Below are 19,384 nucleotides of genomic sequence, written 5' to 3' on the forward strand. Positions count from 1 at the left end.
ATGGGGCTGACTCGCGGTAGAGCTTTCACAGAATCGCCTGTTCACAACAATCCCAATGAGAACTCTCAACTCGAATCTGAACATCGCGCCGCGCCTCGAGCCTTCCTTGGCATCCCGGACGAACATGACTCCCACCCATTTGTGGGTGGAAATTCTCCGAATCGCCCAAGGGCTCATTCGAATACCTGTACCTTCCATCCACTCTCCTATTGATCTCCTCGCTTCGAGCTAATGGTTTGTGCCCCGCATCAGCCACGCAAGGCACCATCCGAATGCCGGATGAGGAGAGATTCCGATCCTACCATCCCTACGACCCTTACAGCATCAACAGGATCTCTCCATCGGGTGAGCTCTGACCAAGTCTGTAGTCCCGCATCGACGCACCTGATCCGAAATCTTGCCAGTCGCGAAACACGATCCTCCTCGACCGTTGAGGCATGGGGCGATGCCCTCTGCCAAGGCCATTGCCGATCGAATGGAAGTAAGAGCGCGTTCAGCCTCGACAGCACACGGGCACGAAGCCATGCCGTCGGCTGCAGCGATCACCGCGTTTCTTGATCAGCAATCCCGTTCACATTCATCGAGTGAGTCTTAGCTTTGGTCGACATGTCGATTGCAGATTGTGCACGTAGTGATTCCAGTCCCAGGCGGCGCTCCCGAAATTCCGCAACCTGGTGCTCAAGGGCATTTCAGAAGGGAACAACCCGGCGTCATTCCGATCGTGCATTCCGAAGGCCTACAACCCGGTTTGACACCGGTCAACCGCACAAGCCATCATGCTTCGGAACAACCTGGTCTGATTCCGGCGGAGGATCAAACGCTCTCACGCCAGCAACACAAACAAGAGTTATTCTCGATTGGCGATTCGGTTCTGCAGGCCCTTGCAAAATCCCCGGCGGACCAGACCGTCAAGATGAAGTTTGAGCTCAGAACCTGTCTCGCACTACTTGTACATTTTCAGCAAACGCACGACGTTCATGGTCCAGCACTCTACATTGCCGCGAATTTCCGGGTCGATGGTTCGCTCTCTGTAAGCCATCCTCGACGCAGTCCAAAGATGCCAGATATCTCGGTTTGACTGATCGGGTCTTGCGCAAAAGTCTTTCGGGCGCGCTCCGCCAAATTGGCCGCTTTTGGAGCCGACAAAAGATGGCGATCCTCGTATGGAGAATACGACCTTTGCTGATGTCGCTGGCAAAACTGTGACTCTTCCATGGTGGGGCTACGCGACCCTGCAAGTCTTTCAGCGCCTCGAGCTTCTCCACGACGAAGACTCGCCTCAGGCTGCAGAGCAACGCCTCGCCCAGTTGCTCCAGCTTTACTTTCTTGCCGTTCTTACACCCTGCCTCAATCCCGCTCCTCCGCCCTGGTATGACAGAGTCGAGCTTTGGGAACGGGTCCGCAAGTCAAGCAAAACCCGTCCTCGCTATTTGGAAGCTTTCGACTACTTTTGGGAAATGGAGGAGGACGAGGTAGTCAAGATCTGCAGCCACGTGGAAGCTTGGGTCAGAAACGGCATTCAGGACAATATCAGCGGCGGTCAGATCGATGATGACGATCTACCAGCAGGCGAGATTGCGAACCGCATTCACGGAGCCTGGAAGCGATTCTACAATGAAATTGTCCGCCTCTGTTCCTTTCAATTGAACTTGCTTGTGGCGCTGACGCTCCCAAATTCACAGATCCTCGCCCGATCGGTATACTTCTTCCTCGATCTCTTTCTCTTGCGTTTGCTCTCGAGTTTCGGACTAATTGTCAGAGTATCGACAGGAGCGTTGGCATCAGCACGACTCGGAACCCGAATCGCTTCGATACCGGGGACCAGTCCGACGTGTCGAAACCCTACCCGCGGAATACCGAGAGCTTGACAGCGCAAGAACGACAAGACCGGCTTCTTCTCCGGCACGCCATGGAAGCCGCCAAGGACGCACCGATACAACGGATGTCACTGGGCCCCGACAGGAACCTGCCAAGGACGCGCCAACCTCGCCGTATAGATTTTACAGGATCAATGACCAAACTCCACTTGGAACGCCGGAAGAGTTCATACCAGTGTCGCGCAAGTCGCGCCCCGAGCGTGCCTTTTCCGGAGTAAGGAGACTTTTCGGCCCCTCCTCCTCCTGATAGTCCGCCAATCACAACGAAGTCTTTTAGAGTCTGAAATAAATGGACATTGTTTGCGTTTCACCCTGCGACACTACGTGAGCTTCGAGTCCCAGCAGATTTCAAAGCCAATGAGGGTCGAGCTCGAGGATCACCGCGGACCGTACCGGACCCCGGGGATCAGCCACTGACAAGGGTATCGACTCGAAGCGAGGACCGCTCTCACTTTCTTCCTCATCACCTGTTTGTCGTCCTGGCAAGCATGAGCGGATCTGATCAACAACGTCGTACGTGCATCCTCCGGTCAGCTGACCCGGGCCACATGCTGAGGTATGAGCCGTCAACAGCGTACCGCCTCAGCTTCGACGTTGAGGACGCCACACCCACCGAGCCCAAGCCCTCGACGACCATTGCCCGACGTTTCTCATCAAAGCGAGGGAATCGTGAGTGCATACGGCTTTCTACTACCTGGAATGATCCTTCGTGTCGAGCTTGACATGTCGTTCAGGCTCATCGGCGCATGCACCCATCCCCGTCACACCACTCGACGAGGGACTCCCGGAAGCGATACACGCATTTCAGGGTCCTCTTGTCGCTCATTCGCGCTCCGAGCACACCTTGAAGCTCGTAGAATACGGCAAACGTTTGTGGGACAAATTGAAGTCCGTCAACTCAAGCTTGCTCGGCACGCCTGCTCCTCGCACATCGACCCTTTTGAGCGGCCGAATGGAGATATCTAGAGAGCACTACACTATCGAGGTAGGTTGGGGTTTTGCAGCCGAGATGATGCTGGCCGACAAGCAACGGAAAAGCCTGCACGATGAAGCAAAGTATCTTCTGGACAATCTCAGGATTGACACAGCACTTTTCGTAAGGTCGTGTACCGGCGAGAGATTGCCCTTCCTGCTGAGACGCATCCAGCTGACCATCGGTCTTTTGCAGGGTTTAACCTATCCTTCTCCAGAGTGGCCAGCCCCGCATGATAGTGTCATTCCAGACTTACCGGTTGATCGCAAAACAACAGCAAGGTTCACCGTGCCTGCTTACCGCTTACTTGCAACGTTCGCCCGCTTGGCAGAAGTCGAGCCCCCTTCCCAAACGCATTACTCAATCGACGAAGAACTTCGCCATTTGCTCTATCTGAGACTGTACTTTGTGCACGCACTCAACCAGACGGACGTCACCTCCTTGCACGTCAACTGGAGTCTTGCAGCGTGGCGCGAGATCCACACGACACTCCGAAACGATCCCTCGTATATTCAAGCAAGGACAAAAATTCGAACTCTAACGGAAGAGGCGGCCAGGGGCCAAGCTGAAGCAGTTGAGCGCTGGATTCACGAGAAGTTGAAGGTGGCAGCAGTCAGCAACAGTCAAACCAAAGCGCACAGGGCGATGCTCTCTGTGTCGGTCGCTGAAGCCATCATGCGCGTCATCAAAGACACCAAGCGTTGTTTGGCGAGTCCATTCATGATCCTAACAAAGCTACCACGTCTTCGAGTCTCATACGATCTTACGAGACATTCAGAATTACGCCACTGAGATAGGCGCACCGCTTGAGGCTGCAGCTCCTGGTCAAAGTCATGGCGTAAGGTGGTCTTATCGCGTTTCTGATCCTGTCTTGGGTTGACACCGCCCTGTTCCGCTTTGACAGCCATCTGCTTTCGACCCCGTTCGTCGACATCGCACCGGTCTACACGAAATGGCCGACTCGTCTGGAGGGTTCTTTTAGATAACATGGAAGCACACCCCTACCTGCCCCAGATTCGTCGCCTGGGACTTTACACACGTCCAATGGGAGGTAGCACCGAAGGAACCAAATAGCTTCCAAATCTCTGTTTGTTTCTGTTTTTGTTTTCCTGCTTGATCTGTGATGAGTTTGCGCACACTCTTGCAAGGCGGGTTGATTGTCAGTACCAGGAATCAGATCTGACGGTTAGGCGAGGTTGATGAGGCAAAAAGCTATTTCTTGACAACAACAACAGGAGGAAATGGGGTATACTACTGCCAAAGGAAATTCATGGATGCCAAGGAGAAATCAATCAACAGGTGCTCGACGTATCGATTTGAGGTGGAGGAGGAGGAACCGAGACCAGGTCGAGATCAAACAGTTCAATGAACTGTTGCAGTACACAAGCGAGAGCAAAATGAGAACTCGAGCTTGAGACTTGACACGACGTAAACGACTCACCTGTTCGTTCAGAACTCTCACTTTTGGACCTGCGAACCTCCTGTACTCTTCGAGGATGCTGGTCAAGTTCCAATGTTGCAACTTTCTCAAGCAACCCATGACGGTGCCAGTTCGATGTCTCCCTTGCGCACACATGATCATCGTGGGAGAGTTTTGAGGGTTCAGGATCAAGTCGAGAGCTTGCAGGACGGTCTCTTCCGACAAAGGGTCGTACACCGCAGCGAAATCGTCTGCTCCAAGGTGGAACAGCCGGATCTTGTGGTCTTCGAGGAATTGTTGACTACCACGATAGATCGGTGTCAGCTCGATCGTTCTCGAGATTGAACGAGAAGGCTCACAAGGGTTCGTTTGGGTCTTCGGGAGCGAGCCAAATGACAGTTCGCAAGTTGAGCTCTTCGATGAAGGCGAACGAGAGTTCCGAGGGTTGGCCGGATCGATACAAGTTCTCTTCGACTGTGCCAAAGTTTGGCGGAGGGATGAGAACGCGTCGAGCAGGTCGAACGCGGCAGACGGTGAGCCGCTCTGGCAACGTCGCACTCGAGCCGATCCGCGTTTTGTTCGTATCCTGTACCAGCGTGGTCGTACTCTCGGTCATGCTAGAGCAGGGTGAATGCGACAAGAGGTGAGAGAGCGAGAGGTGTACATGTGTTCGCTTTCATCTCTTGTCGGCTCTGCCTTGCTCGCATCACTCGCAATGTTCCCGACTAGCTCCCTGTTCGGCCTGTGTCCTTTGTATGCATCTTGCAACAATCGGACCGCGTTCCCTCCGTGCTTGTTCTCCCATGCGAAACCTGTGCCAGCAGTTCCCCCTGTCGCTTCCACCTCGCCTGCACCTGCTCCTTCGACCGCCCCAACGACGAACCTCAAACGACAGGCGGACAAGAGTACGACTGAACCTGCACCAAAGCGAAAAGCACTCCCAGTCATTGTCAACAAAGTGACTGCGAACCCTACTCCAGAGAACCGTGTCGCAACCTCGAATCGCGCAGCCAGCGCAACGCAATCAAATACATCGACGCAACCATCTACGGGAGCGAGAGTCAGAACCACTGTCGAAGCGAATGTCAACGCAAGTTCTGGTTCCCATTCCCATTTATATTCGACGATCCACTGACAGCTTGCATGGTACCGTGCAGACGGGACCACCGAGAATCGGCATGGTCAAAGGAGCGGCACACACTCCGCTCGTTACTCGTCAAAAGATGCTCACCGCATTCCATACCCAGCAAGTGCCTTCTCGCCTACGTCTCGTTTTCGAAAATTTCGCTCATTTTGAGCCTTGCACTGGCAGATTCGTCGAGCTTTACACTCCAGGGATCTTACCGAGCTCGAAACGGTACAGTGTCGCATCGAGAGACGCGCTCGAGCAGGAAGCCAAAATCTACTCGAAATCAAACAAGACGACTTATCGCAACGGGTGCATCTCGGCCCTCGCGAGACTCAAAAAACGTCCCTCGGCGAGTCGTATCGAAGAGACGGGTACGATGGAAGAGTACGAAGCAAACCTCAAACAGCTCGAGGACGCCGAGCAGGGCAGACTGACCCGGGTACGGGTGCGCGAGTTTGTGCATTCGAACGAGAAGCTCGAAAAGTTCGGATACATGCTGGACGTACCTGCAGGTCCGGGTGGAGACATTCCGCACGAAGTGGGCCAGAAGAGAAATTGTGATCGATGCAAAGGAGAATTTGTCGTCTTGGATAAACTGACTCACGTTAGCTTTCGCTGAATTTACGCATCTTGCCTGCTCTGACACATTGCCTGCAAATTGTACTCTAGGCCGATCGACAAGCCTGTCCGCACCATTACGGCAAGATGATTTCGGAAAAGATCGGAGGCAAGTCTCCTTCCGTCTCCTTGTTTCTGCGCCTGCATCAACTGACCGCGAATCGAACGCACAGGCGTCAAGCAGCGCGTATGGTCCTGCTGCCCGACTCCGAATGCTGTTCCATGCCAATTGGGGCCTCATGTCTTCAAGGTGAATTGGCATTCATCCGACTCCTTCCATTCTCGTAAACCTCGAGCTCACGTCCATTCGTGTTGACAGGACGAGGACCCTGCGGACCTGCACGCTCGCGTCGCATTCGTCAAAACTTCATCCCTGACCAGACAGAACCCTTCAATGCCATCCGAGGTTCAGGAGATTGTCGCGCTCGATTGCGAACTGTTCTACACGACCGCAGGCCTCTCTCTCGCTCGCTTGACGGTTGTCGCTGCCGACGGTTCCCTCTTGTACGACTCGCACGTCATGCCACCCCCTTCCTCGACTGTCGTCGATCTCAACACGCGGTACTCGGGTATCCTCGAAAGTGATCTCGCAAAAGCCGACAAAGGACTCGAGCAAGTCCGGCAAGAGTTGGCGAGATGGGTTGGACCTGAAACAATCATCGTTGGACATGGAGTCGAGAACGATTTGAGGGCGTTGAGGCTCGTGCACGACCAGGTGATCGATACTGCCATCGTACGACTTTTGCTTTCCTTCACACGAACGCAACCGACAGTTTCACTGACTAGGTCAATTCTCTTTCAGCTATTCCCGCACCCAAACGGAGGGACTTGGAGGTACGCATTGAGAAATTTGACAAAAGACATTTTGAAAAAGGTGAGATCGAAATCTCTCTCTATTCCTCGCTCTCGTGTCCTTGTAGATCACGCTGACGTTTCATGCACGGCTCAGTTCATTCAAGATTCGGTTTCGACGATTGGACACAGTGCGAAAGATGATGCTGAAGCGGCGCTCGAATTGGTTCGGTGGAAGGTGATGCAGAAAGCAAGAGGCAAGGAATCCTAGTGGAAATGTCGATGCCCACTTTTTGCATACCGACAACACTTGGATACGGACAACACAAAGCTGTTGTCGTCAGGCGACCTGGTGATGAGCTTGTTGCGCGTAGTTCAGCAAGTCACGCTCGGCCCTATCTCTCTGATGATTTGTGTATTCCAATGTGTCACACTGTGATACTTGCTCGTTGTAGCGTGCTGGAATGGCTACTATCGTTGACACGTCAACAAGTGCCACTACGCACGGCAACATCGAGCTGCCGCGCCTTGCGTCGTTCAGATATCGAGAACTCAACGCAGCAGGCGAGTGGAGAGAGGCTCGCAATGCTCGTCAGGTCAGAAAATAGGCATCGACAGGAGAAAGAGCGCTTTGTTTCTTCGAACAGCTCGTCTCGAAGACATTCATCTCTTCTGTCGGCAGTCACTCAGGCACTCGGAAGCAGATCAGACCTCGCGTACGATGGACGACCTGAGCCATGTCGTACGTCCTGGCCTCAACTCGAGTTGGCGCTCCACACGCGTCATCTCGTCTCGTCTCACCTCGACTCGCAACGAGACGCTGACCCTGCCCGTCCACTGCGATCAGCTTCAGCAGGTGCCGCCATTCACGCGGACGACTCTCGGCCTGTACGGGACCGTCACCATCTCGACCCTGCTGCAACTCGTCTCGCCGTACTCGTACGCGTTCATCCCGCACAAGGTCGCCAAGAATTGGGAGGTCTACCGCCTCGTCTTGTGAGACAGCCCAATGTCGATCAGAACTCGAACGTCAAACACTGACCTCGAAGCGCATTCTCCTAGACCGTTCTTTTTCGGAGGAAGTGGGATCGCCGTCATATTCAACGCCATCATGCTCTACCGCAGTCTGAAAGACCTCGAACTGAGTCACTTCCGAGGCAAACTCGCCAACATGAGTTCGTACTCTTTCTTTCTGTGCAATATTGGATCAGATGACTGAATGGTCCTCGTGATGCAGCATGGGCATTCATCCTCATGGGCGCAGGAATCATCGTCAGTCGCTAGCTTGAACCCTTCTGCATCGCGGTTCTGACATTCGCGTGCTCTACAGGGAATAAATACTCCCCTCGAAACCCCAATCTTGTTCACTCCGTTCCTGATGGCCATAGTCCATCTCGTGAGGTTTACGTTCTCTGTTGTCCCCTCACTATACGAATTGCTAACGTTCGCGTCTTTGCAGTGGGGCCAAACGAATCCTTCCGGCCGGTACGTCTTCCGACCCAGGTAAACTCCTTCACAAGGTTGTTTCGCTAATGACCGCTCTACCATTTCAGAGTATCACTGTATGGGCTCCTCCAAATCCCGGCTCCGTATTTCTCGCTCGCACTGCTCGGAATGGATCTCTTGAACGGAGGCGTTGGAGCGATGGTCGTCTCTCTCACCGGAATGGCCTCAGCTCAGCTGTACTACTACGCATCCGAGGTACGCCTATCGACCGTAATTTGATGACGAGACCTTGCGACTGACATTCTCGTCGACTCGTCGAATCCTAGCTGTACCCAAGAAGTCACCCTTCGCGGGCCCACTTGGTGACTTCGTGGTTGGCCCCGCCCCAGTTCTTGATCGACTGGTTGGGCAACGGAGCTGGAGTCGCGCCCTCGGCTTCAGGTCCAGGAGCTCCTACCTCGAGTACGGGATCGTCGACTTCGACCGGTACTGGAGGAGCGTACTCGACTGGGTTTGGAACTGGATATCGACCTTCGACTGGCAACACGAGAACCACCTCTGCTGGAGCTGGAGCGACTGCAACCGAAGACCGACAGGCGAGTCACCGGTGGGGCAAAGGGAACCGACTTGGATCGTAAAGCATATCTTGTCTTGACAATCAACTCTATTGACACTTTTGCGCTTTACAAATTATCGGACATCTCGCACACAACAACATTCTTGGTAAAGTGTCCTGACGAGTTATCTTGGTGTCAGATCTTGGGGGTATTGAAAGAAGCGAACGAGACAAGACCGACCAGTCAGGAGCAACTGGTTCCCGTAGGGAGCCGCAGTGGTAATGCTCGAGAGGATCTCGTTCTCGGGATCGCTCAACACGAGACTCGTCTTGTACTGATGTCCATAGCTAGTTCCCTCGATGCGTCAGCCCTCGTGCGATCAGAAAGAACTGCTTCGAATACAGAGTTCTCACAATCGTTGGTCTCCAGTCTCGGGTTCAATCTTCCAAATCTCGACGGGGTTGTCATGCATGCGAGAGTGAGAAAGTCCTCCGGTCTGTGCGGCACCCATAAACTTGAGCATCCTGGGGAACGTCGAAGCGTACAGGGTCGAGGTGGAAGGAGAGACGTGAATATTGTCGATCGGACGGTCGAGCTGTTTTCGTGCAGAGCGAGGGTTGTCAACCCACAAGAGTTCGGCACGAGCGAAGAATTTCGAGGACCCACTGAAATTTTGGCAGGCAAGGGAAACAGCGTGTAGTCGGCTTGGATTTCGTACGTTGTAATTTCGCCCGTCATGGTCGAAGCGATGTACAGAGTTGAGGAATTGGGGAAGCGAGCAAGACCTAATAACATGGCCGTTTCGCTCAATATCGTCACGAGACAAGAGAGGACTGTGGGGAATCACCATTCGGATAGACAACATCGTCAATCGCGACGATGCACTCGGGTTCGACATGCTGGTCAGAAGCGTCGCAATGAACGACCGAACTTGGGGGCGAGTACACCATCTCGAATTTCCTCGTCTGTCGGACGAAGCACACCTTCGAGTCAGCACAGTTGATTGAAAGTAGAAAGCACGGCAAGACGGAACCCAATGAGTTTTGTGTCGGTGATCGTTTGAAACGTAGAAACTCCTCGGACCGGTCGCGACGAGGTTGTTTGGAGTGACGACGAGGGCGTGCTGAACCGTTCGGATCCATCGAGCCTTGCTCGTACCCCGTCTCGTCTCAAACAATTCGACGACACTGTCTGCACCTTGGGTTTGAGCATCTTGCCGAGGTCGATGCGACACGACAAACAAAGTCAGAGTCTCGCCGTCTCCATGTGGAAACGCTTCGATGCCGTGGGTCCAAATCCCGCCTCGAGCTTCGTAGGGTAGACCATCCAGTTCGAGGATCGAGGATTCGCCGGTTGCGAACGAGTACAAGCGCAAAGTGTCGATCGACGAAGCAGTCAGGTGATCGGCGTCAAGCAGTCCGAGCGAAGGAGACCATCTTGAGCGAGTCTCTTGTGTCGAACACGCGCTGCATCACGAGGATTGTAAGTCGAGTGCTGGTGAAAGCGCGAAGGAACGAGATGACGTCGCGGGTTCGCCTACGTACAGGTATGCGAGACCCAACGAGTGATCGATCCACGCATCTTCGCATGCTTCGAGCCCATGTGCGGTTACTGGCCGACACGATTCGAGATGGAGCGCCGGAGAAGGACGCCGCCAGATGCCAAACACCGACAGTCGAGGCTGCAGCAAGGCGAGGCTAATCGATGCGATCGGGAGTACGACGAGCACGATCCGATTCGACCAGCCCATGCCGCCTGCAGAGTACAGAAAGAAAGCGGGAATTGATGATGAAAGTGGTTCGAGATCTTATCGACGAGAACCTTTGTCAGAATCACGTGATTACAAGCAAGGTGACAGGATGCAGAGGAAAAAGGATAAAAGCTCAAGCTCAAAAGAGGCAAAAAGGCTGAAACTAGAACAAGGTAGATGAGAGTCGCGTCGATGCGATTTGCCGAATGAATGCCATGTGTAGCCGGTAATGATTCAGGTGCGAGTGTGAGAGCAAGTGCATAGTGTCTGTTGGTGTTTTGTCGTCGTCTGTATCGACTCGACCATTGGGCTCTCCGCTCGTTCCCGCGTCTATAAGAACGATCAACCCGCCGCGTTCATCATCCCGGAATTTAGGCCAACATCATGCCCATGAACAGGCCGGCAACGACTCCAAGTTCGAGGCGGAATCCCTGCACCGACACTCCCGAGTTGGCGAACGCGCTGGGCGATTTCGTCTGGCTCGGGAACGCTTCGCCTGGCGAGGGGTTGCCACCGACGCTGCCGGACGCGGTCGAGGCGGACGACGAAGACGACACCGAAGAGGATGTAGTTGCGGTCGTGGCAGCACTCGTCGTCGTCGTGGTGGCGGCAGCGGCGTCAGTCGTCGTGGTCGACGTGACAGAGTCGGTCGTCGAAGTCGAAGTCGAAGTCAATACAGCCTCGGTCAGACCCGCATTCGCGCAGTAGTTGGAAAGGTCTGTAGAGAGAGTAAGATGTGCATTCAATGTCAACCGTCAACGAGAGACGAAGGAATCGAACGAACCAGTAGGCGCTTGGGTTGCGGTCGCGGCATCGGTCGTGTCGCCGACCTCGTTGAACACGTTGGCCATGCACCCCGTGCATGCGTTGTAGTTTGCGACAAACGCGGCCGCACACGTGCATTGCGAGTACGCGGTCGTCGCATCACTCGCAACAGGGCATTGCTGCGCAAGAGGAACGAGTCAGTTTCGGGTGTGCACGGTGGGGCCTCTGGAATGCGTCGCTCACTTGGTACGCCTGTTGCCAAGGGCTGCACACGCCGAGACAGGACTCGGGGATGTTGACGACGAGCGTGTTCATCTCGGTTTCGATGGTGTTGGCAGATTGGGCCGAGACCGACACTGCGCCGAGGAGGGCGAGAGTCGCAGTCGACAGGATCGTGAAGCGCATCATCGTGGCGAGGGCAAGGGACTGTTGTCGCCAGGCGTCGGAGACGGCACAGGGGAGGATGCGGATCGTCGGGCGATTTGCGAATTTGAAACAATGAAACAGGACATGCGCAGTTGCAACACACAATCGCGGGGGCACAAGGGAAGCAGGCGGTACAGTCAGCACGTGCGAGTCGAAGCAGTCGAGCGAGACACGTACGCGAGGCAAGTACGGCGAGCGAAGGGCCAAGTTGAATCAAAAAGGATCGAGATCGTCGGAGCGAAGAACTCTTCGATTGCACCGCCGCGAGAAAGAGTGGTTCTGTTTGCTGCCGAATCTGAGCAAGTACGAGTTTGCGAGGACCTGCGTCGAGGCTGGGAGAGCGAAAGGTGCGCGAAGACGACTGTCACAAGCCAAAGTGAGAGCCGCGTCGGCAATCTCTCGGCGCTCACGGGCCCTCTCTCGACGTCGGAAAATTCCTTCGCATCGTGTGAAGCGTGTATAATAGAGTCAGACATGACTCAGGATCGTCGGTTTGACCCGCGAGAGGTGTCGAATGTCTCAGTCTCGCCCCACGCGCGTGTGTCGCGACTCGCACCACTTTGACTTGTCGCAAGCTGACCTCGCGCGTCGATCCCTGCGTCAGGCTCTCCCGTCCTCGTCGAGCCGGTGACGCGCCTGGCCAGCACGCTTGCAATCTCGAATTACGTGGCAAGACGAGCGTCAACATGCAGCTCATCAAGCCCAACTGGATCCTCCACCGAGACGAAACTCGCCCGACCAAGCCGTGGTTGACTCTGTACGCGATCGACGTCCATCCCGACGGAACTCGAGTCGCGACCGGGGGCTTGGACCTCACGATTCGCATCTGGAACACCGCGCCCGTCCTCGCGCACGACAAGGAACTCGAACCCGAAGAGACCTGCCCAAAGCTCCTGTGCACTTGCACGAGTCACACGGGTCAGTTCCCGACCGAGACGCCGAAAGGTTGATCGGCCAGCGCTGACAGACTCGGAACCCTGAACACAGGCGCGGTCGTGACCCTCAAGTGGAGTCACAGCGGCGCTTACCTCGCGAGTGGTGCAGACGATGGCGCAGTCCTCGTCTGGGGGCTCGACGGGTGAGCCCATTCCCGGTTCCCCTCATTCACCAACTCCGACATCTGATTATCCCAAATAATGAAACAGCACAAAAGGCGGCAAAGTTTGGGGAACCGATACGGCCAACGTTGAAAACTGGAAAGCGACTCGTCGCCTCGTCGGACACCAGTCGGGTAAACCCTGACTCTCCTGGCCTTATCTCTCTCATTCGCGCATGAGATTGATTCGATTTCGCTTTTGCAGATGTGTCCAACGTGGCCTGGAGCCCGGACGACAGCTACTTGGCCTCTGTCGGACTCGACAACCAGGTCTTTGTCTGGTCGGGCACTTCGTTCGGTTCGTAACTCGCAACTTGACAATTCGTGTCTTCCTGGCTGACTCGATTACGAGGGGATCCTTGCAGAACTTTTGCGCAAACTGCAGGGACATCAAGGGTTCGTAAAAGGAGTCGTATTTGACCCCGTCGGTCAGTACCTCGCGACCCAGTCGGACGACAACACGATGAAGATTTGGAGAACTGGCGACTGGGGACTCGAGAAGAGCATCGAAGACGCATTTCTCGACGCTCCCAAAAGCAACGGTACAAGACCTGCGTAAGTGTCCGGTTCCGTTCCAACCCTTGCAAGCTGGTGTTGATCATCATTGGTGACCGCAGGTGGAGTCCCGATGGAGCGCATATCGTCGCTCCCAACGCGATGAACGGTCCCGTTTTTGTTGCGGGAGTCATCACGAGGAGAGATGTGGCAACTGGTGGCGGTTGGGAACTGGCGGGATCACTCGTCGGTCATCCCGATATTGTCCAAGTCGCGGTCAGCACTCGTTCACGATCTCAGCTTGCGCATACTGGTGCTGATTGCTCGCCTTCTCCGGATTGACAGGCGTACAATCCTCTGTTGTTCCTGCGGGATCCGAAGAACCCACCCGCGCTGGCCAACACAACTACTCTGGTCGCCATTTCGGCAAGAAGCTCGATCTCGCTATGGTTCAGCGACATGAGCCATCCTTTCGTGGTCCTCGAGGAGGTCTTTGATCGCGATGTGCTCGACATGGCTTGGTTCGTGCATTTTTCACTGTTCCTGTCGTCTCGCAAACCTGACAATCTTCTCACCTGGGTGCAGGTCAAAGGACGGGCTGCAATTGTGGGCCTGCTCGTCCGATGGTCAAGTGTCGGTCGCAAGTTTCTCCCTTGACGAATACCCTCCACTCGCTCCTGAAGCTTCTCGTCGCGAGATTCTCTCGAGTCACGGTTTCGCTCCGCGACTCCTCGCGCCCATGACTCGACCGCTGGCGTCACATGGCAGTTCGAACGGAGCAGCGAAGGGTACCGGAACCGCTGCGCAACCCAACAAGCTTGTCGCGAGGAAAGGTCCAAACGCGAAACGACCGCGAGTGGTCCCGCTCGTCCAGCCGCAACCTCTCGTCCAGCCGACAGCTCAAAGCGCTTCCTCCTCCGCAGCAGCGTTCGCAGCGGCTCCTATCGTCAACGCCCCCGCCCCTCCGCTCGCCGCCAATGGTCACGCTTTCGCTCCTGCGGTCTACGTCAATACTCCACATGTGCCTCATGCCGCCCCTAATGCCGCATCCGCAGAGACACCAAACAATTCGCGAAAACGAAAAGCAACGCTCGCACCACAGACTGAGGAGGGTGCGACTTATCAAGCCGCTGGGCCCTGGTTGATCCCTTCAACCGAATATCAGGCAGGCTACGGTGCTCCTCGTCTGTCCTCGTCCGACTATAGACTCAACGGTCACACCCTCGTCGGATCTGTCCCGGTGCCGGATGATCGACCTGAACCAGTCGTGCTTGCCCCTTCCTACTGTCTGCGAGATCGAGAAGTCACCTTCAAAGTTACGAACCGCGTCCCAGACGGCGAAGCGCCGAAGCAGGGTATGGAGCGGGTGCTGCAAGTGAGAGACGTCGTCAGTTTCGGCAAGATTGGAGTCGAAGATTCGGAAGCGAAAGACACTTTTGAATGGCGCAATTTGGATCAAGGTGACCGTGAGTCGAATGCCACCGACCTTTGCGGAGCGCGCTCGCACAAGCTGACATGCATTTTTCTCGTTCTTGTTTTCGAGCCTTAGACAAAGGCCAGGCTGAAGTCCGCGTAACAACAACGAAAAAGACGCTCTGGACCGACTACCTGCCCAACTGGATTGTTCTGAGCACGGGATCGCCCGTGTTCAGCGCAGCAGGATGTCAAGACGGCAGCTTGGTCACGTGGTCTCCCACCGGTCGAAGGTGAGAGGGTTGTTCTTGATCTCGATCCGTATCCGAGCTAATATCAGCCTGCCTCAGATTGATGCCAACGATCGTTCTCGATTCTCCCCTCTCGTTCCTTGTCGCAGAAGGCTCGTATCTGCTCGCTTTGACCGCTCTCGGTACTCTTGTCGTCTGGAACCTCTCGCCATCTATCCCTCGACCACGCTCAATCTACCCGCCGCTCAACATTGCCTCCATCTTGTCCTCGTCGGCGACTCCGAAACATCCGTCGCCGTCGATAACAACTTGCGCGCTTCTCCCGAACGGCACTCCGCTCGTCGCGCTTTCTTCCGGTTCAACTTTTACTTACGATCAAGATCTCGCAAGCTGGACGCGTGTCTCTGAGCCATGGTGGACCGGTTCGGATGCGTGGGAAGGACGGAGGGCGAGAAACGCAAATGCCTCGAGTGCGGTCGGCAGAGGCGTCGTGCGAAGCATTGAAGGCGCGGTCAACGACATTGTTGTCAATGAACGGAATCAGACCGACGACGTCGACATGTCGGCAGAAGACTCGTCAACTTCGACCACCCTGCAAGGCGATCCGGCAACTCCTCAAGGCACTTCGAAAGAATTCACAATCGCTCTCACTCTCTCTCACCTCGAGACTCGCATGCGTGCTGCGATCAGTCTCGACTCTCCTTCGGAATACAAGGCGTCGCTGATCACATACGCGAAAGAATTGGCCAAGGAAGGACTTCGAAGCAAGGCGGAAGAACTCATCCGAGAACTGCTCGGCCCCATCTACCAGTCAGTTTAATTTCTTCTTGATCTCTGTCAAGCCTTCTGATAACCTCTAACCGGCTTTCATCACCCGCAGAAAACCCGGCAGAAAGATTGAAGATGAGTGGTCTCATACTGTGCTTGGACTCGCAAAACGAGACCTCTTGAGAGATGTCCTTAGAGAACTGAGTCAGGCTTTCCCCCCTTCTCTGACGCATCTGTGCGTCCCATGATACTGACGCCAGCTCTTCCACTCTTGCAGGCAAAGATCGCGTGACCAAACTCCTTGCAGACGAGTACCACAAAATTCTCAGGGAAATTAGTGCTGCTTGATCCCTCCACAAAATGCCTCTCGTGGCATGGCCGTGATTGCAGCACGGAATGTCTGCTTGATGGTGTTGTAAAGCTTGTTCGTCTTTCCTCCTGTACCTTGAAGCTGCATGCAAATCACAAGTTATTCTGCGATTATGACCATCGCCGCAAGGGGCAGCTTTCGAATCAATTGTACAAATGCTGCGTGAGGACCTGAGCTGTTTCTGCCACTTTACAGTCCTCTCCGACCCTCTGAACCCAATCCTAGGCCTAACCCCATATTTAACCCTAATCCAAAAACAAACTTTTTCACTAGCTGCTTAGCCGCTTCACGATGTAGCCAGCTCACGTTGGTCTCAATGAGGGCAAAGGGAGACGTGAGAACAAAAATCGCCTCTTAAACTCAAGTCAAAGCAAGCTAAGCAGCACACGAGTGCAAAGAAAAGAAACTTAGTTGTAACAGTCTCGCTGCGTTTTGGTTGCCGTCTTGTTTTTGGGCGAGTGCAAAGAAGGTAGGGCGTGAGGTAAAGGTGGGAAGGTAGCCTGAACACAAACGGGCAAGGCAATGCAAAGAAAGCGAGTCAGAACGGGACCAAAAAAAAAAGAGGGCACAGCCAGTCTTGCTTGCAGCTTTACAAGCTGCTGAAGACTCGAAGTCCGCCGCGTCGAACACAAGTAACAGAGTGGGCACAGAGACAGTCCGAAGTCTGTACGAAACAAAAAAAGGGAAAAAAGAACTTTTTGACTACACGACTTTGGGCTGACCAAAGCCTGCTCTGCAACTGCCTCCAGAGTCTCTGAAGCGTGCGCTGCTGTCGTACAGACCCTAAGCGACGCGAAGAAGTCTTTCAGTTGACTTAGGGTTAAAACACAAGGCGGTTACGTCGGGTCCGGGCAGTCAAAGAAAACAGTTCCAACACGAGAACGGTTGCAAAAAGCGCGACAGCTTCCAAGGCGCTTTCCTGCGGCCTCAAGTCGTCGTCGTAAGTCAAAGTTGCCGCAAGCGAGCGAAAGTGAGGGTAGAGGGGAACACCAAGGCGTGAGCTTGTGCGTGCGAGGCAGCAGCGAGTGTGAGCAGAGTCACCTGTGTCAGTCGCGTCAATCGAGACGCAGTACCACTAGCTGAGACCGGTGCTTGCGAGGAAAGGGGACGCGAACGAACGCGTCAGGTCGGAGTCTGGTGACAGGTTTTTTCAAGCGAGCTCAAGTAGAGGTGGTTTTTGCGATCCGTGTCTACAGACGCACGAGCGGAACACAGACGCAGAGCGAGACGGCTTGTTGTTTGCGACCGGCTCTGCACCGTGCAAGAGCAGGAAGCCGCAGGGGAGAGGCGCAAAGCGAGAGGGAAGCCAAACCTGAGCCGAAGGGTCAGGAGGACGCTGTTGCGCTGTTGGGTGTCGTGACGCGTTCCTCCGCCAAGCTTGGAGGACTGTGAAAAGGAAAGTTGTCACGAGCAGAAAGGAGAGACAGCCGAGGCAGCCGAGCTTCGGTCGAGGTAGTCGTTGCGAAAAAGGCCACGTCGGCAGCCTTGTGACCCCCTGGTTCGGGTTTTCTTCGGGCAGAAGGAAGGCGGTCGTTGAGTCGGAAGAAGGTCGCGAAAGCTGCGTTTGTTGTGAAAGTCGAGAGTGGAGAGTTGGCGGCCGGGTCGAGTCTCAAAAGTCAAAAAGTTGGAGGGTTGCAAGACGAAGACAGCGTTGAAGCAAGCGAAAGCTTGACCAGTTGTGAAAGCGAGCCCAGGAGCAGGTTTGGTCAGGAGCTGTGTGTCCCACAAGAGCTGACAAAGCGCAGTGTCTGACAGAGCGGTGGGAGCGAGGGCAAGCGTTCACGTTTACGTTTGCGGCCACTACAGAAGCAAGTCCAGCCTCCAGAAGCAAGTTCAGCCAAGTCGGAGCGGCAAAGCTGCAGGTCGACAGAAGGGAGTGAGGGTTGTTGCGAAGTGTCGCAAGAGAGGGTCTTCTTCGAGGACGTGCGGCAGGAAGCGGGAGCCCTGTCTCCTTTCTGTAGAAGCAGGCACAGTTACCCAGACCTACCAGCGCGCTGAGCGCTCGTGGTGGTCAAGGCGTTTGGGTCGTCGGGCAGTAGACACGCGGGAGAAAGAGTCAGTCCGGGAGGTCCGCCCGGGTGTTGCCAAGTCGGTGTTGCCGAGTCCGAGTTCGACTTCGAACCTGAGTCCGACACCGGGGCAGAAGGGTCAAGGTGAGGAGGCAGTGAGCAAAGTGCTGCAGGTTCCAACCGTGTGACGCAGCAACTTGCAAGCCGGCGTCAGTTTGTCCCCTACAGTAGTCGGCTCTACCCGGCTTTCAGGTACCGCGCGTCGTACAGTAGCTTGTTCACACCGGCCAGACTCTGCTACCGGTCTTCGTCGACTTGCTTTCCCCGCACGCTTCTCCCTGAGCCCTCTCGCCCACTCTCGACCTCGCCCTCTCCCAGCTCTGCACTCGACTCGGGGCACCCGCTGCCCTCGCGCCGTCGTCTTGACCTTCCTCGCACCTACTAAAACTCGTTCGTCGCGCCTAACCTCGACGCCGTTCTCGCTGTTTCCCCACGACGCCGTCTCGACCCCGCTCGCCTCGCAACAACACTCGCTCTGAACTCGGTACACTCTCGAGCACAGTCGGACGAAGTTGCTCAGCGTTACGGTGCCGTTCGCGCCTGCGTCTCGACTTGCGGTTCGTAGCTCAAGGTTGCCCCGCACTCGACTCTCTCGGCGGGTCAGTGTTCGCTCTCGCCTCGGCTCGTACGGTTTCCAAGTGGTGTCAGAGCGGCCGGAGTGGTCGGACTGCCGCGCTCGCGCCGGTTCTCTGCTCCGTCCACTTTCGTAGCTCCTTGGCTCTCGAACGCGTGCCCTCCCGGGTTTCGCCCTCGCGCCAGGGCACCCGTCTCGCTCGCTCGCTCGCCTACCGACCTCTGGCTTCCCTTGCGCCTACCCGCAACGCCGACCTCGCGGTTCGACCACGACGCCGTTGTCAACTACGCTACTGCAGCAAGTACTCGCCCTCGGCTCTGCAAGCCCTCGCGCACAGTCCAGTGACCTCGAGTCAGCTCGCGTTCCGTGTTTTAGGTCGCCCTGTGCTGGACTCTCTCGACTCTCTCGGTGCACACTTTGGACTCGACTCGTAGAACTCGTAACCCTAAGTTACTCTTCCCTCTCGACCTTGTCCTTTCCCGGCTTTACCGGCAACACGCGGCACCAGTTGCCTTCGTCCGGGTTAGGGTTAGGGTTAGGGTTAGGGTTAGGGTTAGGGTTAGGGTTAGGGTTAGGGTTAGGGTTAGGGTTAGGG

At 55.3% G+C, this 19,384-nt stretch overlaps 7 protein-coding genes across 7 annotated transcripts; 4 read left to right on the plus strand and 3 right to left on the minus strand.

Moving 5' to 3' along the window:
- Window positions 1-272: 272 nt before the first annotated feature.
- Window positions 273-1,868, plus strand: JCM15063_002037 (uncharacterized protein; the record flags this gene model as incomplete). The annotated part of the gene is made up of 4 exons (XM_076680797.1): window positions 273-345; window positions 405-481; window positions 620-1,030; window positions 1,101-1,868. 4 exons carry the CDS (start codon window positions 273-275, stop codon window positions 1,866-1,868), a joined length of 1,329 nt encoding a protein of 442 aa, XP_076532106.1.
- Window positions 1,869-4,142: 2,274 nt separating this feature from the next.
- JCM15063_002038 (protein-tyrosine phosphatase OCA1 family protein) lies at window positions 4,143-4,886 on the minus strand (the record flags this gene model as incomplete). The annotated part of the gene is made up of 3 exons (XM_076680798.1): window positions 4,143-4,220; window positions 4,292-4,571; window positions 4,630-4,886. The coding sequence occupies 3 exons, from the start codon at window positions 4,884-4,886 to the stop codon at window positions 4,143-4,145; spliced, it is 615 nt and encodes a 204-aa protein (XP_076532107.1).
- A 99-nt stretch (window positions 4,887-4,985) lies between these two features.
- JCM15063_002039 (uncharacterized protein) lies at window positions 4,986-7,080 on the plus strand (the record flags this gene model as incomplete). Its single annotated transcript, XM_076680799.1, has 8 exons — window positions 4,986-5,360; window positions 5,428-5,516; window positions 5,583-6,003; window positions 6,069-6,126; window positions 6,191-6,267; window positions 6,337-6,750; window positions 6,820-6,891; window positions 6,967-7,080. The coding sequence occupies 8 exons, from the start codon at window positions 4,986-4,988 to the stop codon at window positions 7,078-7,080; spliced, it is 1,620 nt and encodes a 539-aa protein (XP_076532108.1).
- A 450-nt stretch (window positions 7,081-7,530) lies between these two features.
- JCM15063_002040 (uncharacterized protein) lies at window positions 7,531-8,893 on the plus strand (the record flags this gene model as incomplete). Its single annotated transcript, XM_076680800.1, has 7 exons — window positions 7,531-7,805; window positions 7,872-7,984; window positions 8,047-8,081; window positions 8,140-8,205; window positions 8,269-8,294; window positions 8,363-8,510; window positions 8,582-8,893. The coding sequence occupies 7 exons, from the start codon at window positions 7,531-7,533 to the stop codon at window positions 8,891-8,893; spliced, it is 975 nt and encodes a 324-aa protein (XP_076532109.1).
- Window positions 8,894-8,938: 45 nt separating this feature from the next.
- JCM15063_002041 (uncharacterized protein) lies at window positions 8,939-10,562 on the minus strand (the record flags this gene model as incomplete). The annotated part of the gene is made up of 7 exons (XM_076680801.1): window positions 8,939-8,988; window positions 9,053-9,159; window positions 9,226-9,407; window positions 9,479-9,597; window positions 9,660-9,777; window positions 9,846-10,278; window positions 10,357-10,562. 7 exons carry the CDS (start codon window positions 10,560-10,562, stop codon window positions 8,939-8,941), a joined length of 1,215 nt encoding a protein of 404 aa, XP_076532110.1.
- A 371-nt stretch (window positions 10,563-10,933) lies between these two features.
- Window positions 10,934-11,735, minus strand: JCM15063_002042 (uncharacterized protein; the record flags this gene model as incomplete). Its single annotated transcript, XM_076680802.1, has 3 exons — window positions 10,934-11,280; window positions 11,347-11,506; window positions 11,571-11,735. 3 exons carry the CDS (start codon window positions 11,733-11,735, stop codon window positions 10,934-10,936), a joined length of 672 nt encoding a protein of 223 aa, XP_076532111.1.
- A 704-nt stretch (window positions 11,736-12,439) lies between these two features.
- On the plus strand, window positions 12,440-16,124 carry JCM15063_002043 (uncharacterized protein; the record flags this gene model as incomplete). The annotated part of the gene is made up of 12 exons (XM_076680803.1): window positions 12,440-12,671; window positions 12,741-12,831; window positions 12,899-12,984; window positions 13,055-13,147; window positions 13,215-13,404; window positions 13,467-13,620; window positions 13,690-13,865; window positions 13,930-14,810; window positions 14,894-15,050; window positions 15,108-15,818; window positions 15,889-15,980; window positions 16,054-16,124. 12 exons carry the CDS (start codon window positions 12,440-12,442, stop codon window positions 16,122-16,124), a joined length of 2,934 nt encoding a protein of 977 aa, XP_076532112.1.
- Between the last annotated feature and the right edge of the window lie 3,260 nt (window positions 16,125-19,384).

Source organism: Sporobolomyces koalae, assembly GCF_050403365.1.
Source record: "Sporobolomyces koalae JCM15063 DNA, S_koalae_JCM15063T_v1_ctg45, whole genome shotgun sequence".
Classification (NCBI taxonomy): Eukaryota; Fungi; Basidiomycota; class Microbotryomycetes; order Sporidiobolales; family Sporidiobolaceae; genus Sporobolomyces; species Sporobolomyces koalae.